This window comes from Myotis brandtii, unplaced genomic scaffold (assembly GCF_000412655.1).
Source record: "Myotis brandtii unplaced genomic scaffold, ASM41265v1 scaffold493, whole genome shotgun sequence".
NCBI lineage: Eukaryota > Metazoa > Chordata > Mammalia > Chiroptera > Vespertilionidae > Myotis > Myotis brandtii.
In genome coordinates, this window is record NW_005368827.1 from 1 (window position 1) to 7,235 (window position 7,235).

Consider the following 7,235-nt stretch of genomic DNA (forward strand, 5'->3'; position numbering starts at 1 on the left):
ATGGTTCTTAGGAGGCAGTTTACTAGGCAAGGTCCAATGGTTAAAGCTAAGATCAGTAGGGCCAGAGGCCCTGCTGCTGCAGATAAAAGGGTGGTTAACCAGGGGGACCAATTAAACATACTTTGGAACCATGTTTCTGATTGTTCTCTTTTTCTTTCTCTCTCTTCTAAGTTTCTTCTCACTAAGGCCAAACTTTCTCGGATTATTCCTGAATTATTAGCATAAAAACAGCAAGTTTCCCCAAGAGCCATGCATAATCCTCCTTGTTTCATGAAGAGAAGGTCCAATCCCCGTCTATTCTGTAATACTACTTCAGCTAAGGAGTCTACTTGCTTCTCTAGATGGGAGATGGAACTTTCGAGGTGTCTTATGTCCATATCTACCTGTTTACTTAGTTCCCTCAGGTCCATATCCCCTTTTATTAGAGCCAAGGCCCCAATAGCAGTTGATCCTGCAATACCCAGGCTTATTAGGAGGGGAACCAAGACAGGAGCCCTTTTGTATCGGTTTGATGAAAGGCCTGAGTACATGTGGGCTCTTCCTTCGTTCCCGTTGTATATGAAAATCTGTGGGAGGATATAAACCAGGACACAGAGGAGGGGGTCCTCCCCTTCCTTGAATAGGTCTGAGGAGGCACACTTGGTTAAGCCATTTGTGCAAGCTAACCAGGTCTGCTCAGGCGCTTGGTAATAGGTAGTGAAGCTACTATTTCCCCAATGGGTTTGATTACATGAGTCTGCATAAGGGGATCGTTGGAGGGGAAAGTTTGGCGAGAGCAGACAGCTACCTTGTCCTTGAAGATCCCCCAAGGTTAGCCTAGGCTGATCCCAGGAACAATTACTCGTTCCCTGGAACTGGGGGATATCCTGGGAAATTCCCACACCTACATAATAGGGTGGTCTGGGGTCTAAACATAACCAACAGTCCCTCCCAACCGTAGGCTGTGAGGTATTAATGAACTGATGTACAGTTCCCAACATCTCCAGAAGGGAAGATTCCTGAGAAGGGCTGTGAGGTAAAAGTGAGGTCCTTGCCCTAGTTTCTCTGGTGGGCTCAGGCGAATTGGGCAAGGCCTGGGGTGGCTTAACAGGTATGGGCAGGGCCAGGGCTGAGGGCGGATCTGTGGGTTTCTCAGGTTCTGGTTTGGCCCTCCTCTGGATTGTGAAGAGAGCTCCTGGGTCTACACTATAGGAATAGATTCTTATTCCCCAGGTCCTTCCTGTTGACCAATAGAAATCTCCTTTGCTGATAACTTTTATTTCTACTGGGTTACATTCTGTTATTTTACAAGGGAAAGAGGGGCCAGTGAGGAGTTTCTGGAAGCTTATGTGGGGGTCACTATTTTTCTCATGTCCTGAGATGGTAGAGATAGTCTCACATCCCCAGGAGGGGCAGTAAAATTGCCCTGAATCCCGGCATTTGGCCTCAACCTCCCCGGAGCCAGGGCAGATGTAGACTCCCATTGTTTGCAATCTCCTCTCTTGGCCTACCGTGCCACAACTTGCTTGAAGCCCCCCTAACCCCCGGCGGCCTAAAGGGACAGGTCTAGGGGGGGTCCTTACTGCTATCAAAGAACATAGATCAAGGACAAAGACGGCTTGTTGTCTTTCCTCTACAGTAGTACGGGCGATTACTTGCCCCGTGACCCCTTTTCGGAGTTCCCAGTCCCATAGTATTGGTTTATGGGGATTCCCATTTATACAGAACAGAAAAAAGGTTAGGACCTTGATACCCGCGAGAGTCTTATCTTTAAGGGGTCCGAGGTGGTGTCGGTGGTCCATTCTGCTCCTGCTGCCTTCAGCTGAGAGTGGTGTAGCCAGGTCTGGATGCCGTCAACCTTGACAGCTGTGGGCATAGTCAGGATGACAGTGTAAGGTCCCTTCCAAGTTGGGGTGAGTCCTTGAGCAGTGAACTTCTTTACCCACACGGAGTCCCCAGGCTGAAAAGGATGTACAGGGTCCGAGGTGGGCACTGGCAGGGCGTCTCGAACAAGTTTATGGGTAGCTTTCTGGATATGCTGTAGAGCCTGCAGGGACTTGAGCAAGGAATGGTTATAAATTTCAGCTTTTAATTCTTCCCTAATTTTGGGTAAGATAGGGGGAGGTCTACCAAACATGATTTCAAAGGGAGAGAACCCCTCCTTGTAGGGGGTACATCTGGCCCGTAAGAGGGCGAAGGGCAGGAGGCTGGTCCAATTCTCGCCGGTTTCTAGGACAAATTTAGTCAGAGTTTTTTTTAGAGTTCTGTTCATACGTTCTACCTGTCCTGAACTTTGTGGGCGGTATGCACAATGAAGTTTCCAGTTTATACCTAAGATTTGTGCTATACTTTGAGATATTTTCGCTATAAAAGCGGGGCCATTATCTGACCCTATGGTCCCTGGTAGCCCAAATCTGGGTATAATCTCCTGGAGTAATTTCTTAACTACTACGGAGGCAGTTTCTGTCCTAGTGGGGTATGCTTCTACCCAACCTGAGAAGGTGTCTACAAAAACTAGCAGGTACCTGTATCCTGATGCTGGTGGCTTGATCTCTGTGAAATCTACCTCCCAATGTTCTCCCGGGGAGTTTCCCCGGGCCCGAATTCCCGGGGGGGCCCTCTTACCTTGCTTAGCATTTACCTGTGCACAAACAGTACATCTAGTGACTATGCTTTTAATCATCTCATCTAAGCTTGGTATGTAGTATCTGCCTCGCAGAAGTTCAGAAGTCTTGGAGACACCCAGGTGGGTAGCCTGGTGTAACTGGGCAGCTAACGTCCGACCTAGAGCCTCTGGGACCAACAGTCTGTCATCCGGTAGAGTCCACCAGCCATCTGGTCCTTTGACGGCTTGCTTCCGTTCTGCCAATTCCTCCTCTTGTTTAGTGTAGGAGGGGGTCTGTGGTAGGTCAGGATCTGGCAGGGTTACTAAGACGTGTAAAGGCCCCACTGGTTTTAGGGCAGCTTCCTTGGCAGCTTAGTCTGTGGCTCTATTTCCTCTGGCTTCAATTGTCTCCCCTTTCTGATGTCCTTTGCAGTGCACTATTGCAACTGCCCTTGGGAGCCAGATGGCCTCTAATAGGGCTAAAATCTCTTCCTTATTTTTAATGTCCTTTCCTGCCGAAGTTAGTAACCCTCTTTCCCGGTAGATGGCACTGTGTACGTGCGCTGTGGCAAAGGCATACCGGCTATCGGTATAAACGGTGATTGCTTTTCCCTTTCCCCACCGAAGGGCCTGGATTAAGGCCAAAAGTTCGGCTTTCTGCGCTGAGGTTCCCCTATTCAGGGACTGTGCCCAAATGGTACGGTCCAGGGTGACTACAGCTGCCCCTGCATATCGGATCCCATCCTGAACATAACTGCTCCCATCCGTGAACAGTACCTCGTCTGGTGATGATAGCGGGACATCTGTCAGATCCGGGCGGGCTGTCTGTACTGCATCCGTTACCTCTATACAGTCATGGATGGGCTCATCCGGATCATCATCTGGGAGCAGGCTGGCAGGGTTGATGGCCAGTGTCTTATGGAATCGGATGCGGGGCTGGTCCAGGAGAAGAGCTTGGTACTGGGTCACCCTGGTGTTTGACATCCATCTCTCCGGAGCACCACGAAGGAGGGCTTCCACAGCATGGGGTGTTGTCAGGGCTAGTTCCTGGCCCAAAGTCAGCTTATCTGCCTCCTTTACCAGCAATGCTGTGGTGGCCACTGCCCGGAGGCACGTCTCTTAGACAGATAGGCCACAGGTCTCTTCCAGGGACCTAGAGTCTGGGTGAGAACCCCTTTGGCAATGCCCCTTACCTCACTCACGTAGAGGTGGAAGGGCTTCCTGACGTCTGGCTAGGCTAGGGCAGGTGCTGAGACGAGAGTCTTCCTTAGCTCCTCAAAGGCCCGTTGCTCTACTTCGGTCTAGTTTAACGGCTGCACCTCCCCAGCGCTTGAGCACAGAAGTTCAGCAATCTCCGCGAACCCCAGTATCCACATGTGGCAGTATCCAACTGCCCCTAAGAATTCCTGAACCTGCTTCTTGGTTGTAGGTATGGGGATCCGTAAGATTGCCTCTATTGGACTGAGGGAGAGGGTCCATCAGCCTTTGCTAATGTACCCCAGGTATGTGACATCAGAGGAGCACAACTGTGCCTTCTTGGCTGATACCCGATAGCCTAATGCTTGTAAGGTGCCTAACAGGCCCTCAGTGGCTTGTCGGCAATTTTCCTCAGTATCTGCTGCCAGCAGAAGATCATCTACATACTGGAGTAGGGTACATTCAGGATGCTCCTGTCTAAAGGCAAGTAGGTCTGAGCTCAAGGCTTCATCAAAAAAGGGTGGGAGAGTTTTTGAAACCTTGAGGCAGTCTAGTCCAGGTTAATTGTCCTGAGAATCCACCCTCTGGGTCATTCCACTCGAATGCAAAGATAGGCTGGCTAACTGGGGCCAGGGGTATGGTGAAGAAGGCATCCTTTAAATCTAAGACCGTGTAGAATTGTCTCTCTGGAGGCAGAAGACTTAGCAGAGTGTAAGGGTTCGGTACCGTGGGATGTATGGTCTCAACCCTCTTGTTCACCTCCCTTAGGTCTTGTACTGGCCTGTAGTCTTTAGTCCCAGGTTTTAAAACTGGAAGCAAGGGGGTATTCCAGGGAGACTGGCAGGGAATCAGAATTCCCGCTTCCCGAAGCCGGCAAATATGTTTAGCAATTCCCTTTTTCGCCTCTAAACTCAGGGGGTATTGCCTCACCTGAGCTGGAGTGGCGGTGGCTTGCAGTTGGACTATCACAGGAGCTTGATGACTCGCTAACCCCGGGGGGTTGTTCTCTGCCCAAACCATGGGAAAAAGACATTGTAATTCCCTCAAGTATGAAGATGACTCGGGTCCCTCGTCTGACGTCACCTTGGCCTTTTCCTGCAAGAGATATTCCTCCGAGAGAGGACAAGTTAGAAGAATGCAGACAGGGGAGGACGGGTCTGGGTCTGGTTTCTTTGGATCCACGGTGAAGTATGCTCCGTCCTCCTCGAAGGATATTGTGGCTTGTAATTTCTGTAAGAGATCACGTCCAAGTAAGGGGTATGGGCATTCTGGCATGACCAGAAACGAGTGAGTTACCGTGTTCTTTCCAAGGTCCACAGTCCTTTTTGATGTCCAAGGAAAAAGGGCAGTTTGTCCGGTGGCTCCCTGGACTGAAGACTTCTTAGATGTTACGGGTCCCATTGGCTCTGTTAAGACTGAATATGCTGCTCCAGTGTCTACCAAGAAACTAACAGGTTTGCCCCCCACTTGCAAAGTTACCATGGGCTCCTGGGGGCTCAATGGAATGGAGCCCTGGCCGCGTCAGTCCTCTGCTAAATTTAAGACCTGCGGAATTTGTGTGTCCCTCTCCTTAGCTAGTCTGCTAGGGCATTCTCGTTTCCAGTGTCCCTCCTCCTTGCAATAGGCGCACTGATTTCTGCCTAGTTGCTCCCTGTTTCTCTTTCCCTTTCTCCCTTCCCCTGCTCCTTTTGTCTTGGTGCCCCTTTCTCTTAATGCGGCTACCACTGCCTTAGTCACTCTCTTATCCTGCTTCTCCTCCGGGGTGTCCCTATTGTTAAAGACTTTCTGGGCTACCTCTACCAGCTGTGACAGATTCATTCCTTCAAATCCTTCCAGTTTTTGGAGTTTCCTTCTTATATCGAGGGATGACTGAGCTACAAAGGCCACATTGACTGCCCTCTGGTTCTCTGGAGCATCCGGGTCTATAGGGGTATAAACTCGATAAGCTTCACACAGACGTTCCAGAAAAGCCGCGGGCGACTCCTGCGGTCCCTGAATAACTTCAGTGACCTTAGATAGATTTGTGGGTTTTCTAGCTGCTGCCTTTAAGCCCCCTAGGAGAACTCGGCGAAAATTGTCCAAAGAAGTCCTGCCCCTATCGGTATTGGGATCCCATCGGGGGCGAAGGGAGGGGAATGCTTCCTCGATCCGGTCTCGGTTTTCCTCAAGTGACCCCCCTCCTGGCCCGAGAACAACCTTCCGGGCTTCTAAACGAATCCGATCCCGTTCTTCTGAGGTAAAAAGTGTATTTAAAAGCTGATTGCAATCATCCCATGTTGGCTGATGAGTACAAAAAACTGTCTCAAGCAAGCTAATTAAAGCTTGAGGCTTTTCCGAGAACGGAGGATTCTGTGTCTTCCAATTATAGAGGTCACTTGTGGAGAACGGGACATAAACCATGAAGGGGCGCCCTCCCATTTCCCCATCCCCCGGGCGCGGAGTTTCTCTCAAGGGCAAGATGGCAGAGGAGGCTGCTCCCCCTCGCGGGAGTGTTTCAGAGTTTCCATACTCTGAACCACTCCGGGTATGGGATGGCGAGAGGGGAGTGTCCTCTCCCGCCATTTCTGTACGGCGCTTAAGGGCAGGATTGTAAGGAGGAGGCAAGTCTGCTTCTTCAGGAGGGGGAGGCAGAACAATGGGCCCTGGGGTGGGAGGCAGAGCAGGATTTTCAGGTTTCTGGATTTTCTTAGAATCGGCCTTAGGTCCTACTACCAAGACTCGGGCCCCTATCTGCAAGGCACAATTCTTAAACCAGGACGGGGGATTCCGGACTAGAGCCAGCCATTGATCTATGTAGGGGAACTGGTCAGGATACCCTGGATCCCCAGTGACAACATCCCAGACTGCTCGAACCAACCGGAGATCAAAGGAGCCTGTTTCCGGCCAACCTACACCGAAGGCGGGCCATTTTGACTCACATAATGTCCTAAGTTTTCCCGCTGAGAGCTTAACACCATAGTCAGCCCCTTCCTGAAACCCTTCCTTAAAATGCTTCAGCATGCAACCCAATGGGCCCTTTTTAGAACTGGATCCGTTCCCCATAATTACGGCGCGGGAGGGAAGGGCTGAGCTAAGAGGAGAGCAAGAAGGAGTTTGTCTTCCCCTAGCCGCCGCCTGCCAAGTGCGCGGAAAGAGTTAAAGCAGCTGTTGCCTGCCCCTGGCCGTGAGAAGACTTCTTGTGTTACCTGTGGAATGGAACTTTTAATCAGGGAGTGACAAAATACAGATTAGAAAAAAGGAATAGAGAGTCACCTCGTCTGGGGTGAAGTCCCTTAGAGATCCTTGATAACCTAGATCAGTGATCCATTCATCTAATCCTTCAATTGAGTAAGAGGTTGGATGAAACCACTCAATGTCCTCCAAGAGGATCTCAGCGAAGCAACAAAATCGACAGCTTAAACACATCAGACTAAAATGCTTCAGCATGCAACCCAATGGGCCCTTTTTAGAACTG

General features: G+C 50.4%; 2 protein-coding genes across 2 annotated transcripts; both read right to left on the minus strand.

The window, feature by feature from the left end:
• Window positions 1-121: 121 nt before the first annotated feature.
• LOC106727876 (endogenous retrovirus group S71 member 1 Env polyprotein-like) lies at window positions 122-1,463 on the minus strand (the record flags this gene model as incomplete). The annotated part of the gene is made up of 1 exon (XM_014548043.1): window positions 122-1,463. A coding segment is annotated over exon 1 (1,342 nt), but the record flags the coding sequence as incomplete, so codon positions are not given.
• Window positions 1,464-1,712: 249 nt separating this feature from the next.
• Window positions 1,713-5,194, minus strand: LOC102257441. Its single transcript, XM_014548047.1, is given in 4 exon segments — window positions 1,713-2,878; window positions 2,909-3,702; window positions 3,705-4,296; window positions 4,298-5,194. Coding segments are annotated over 4 exon segments (3,432 nt in total). The 5' UTR covers window positions 5,183-5,194; the 3' UTR covers window positions 1,713-1,717.
• Window positions 5,195-7,235: the final 2,041 nt, after the last annotated feature.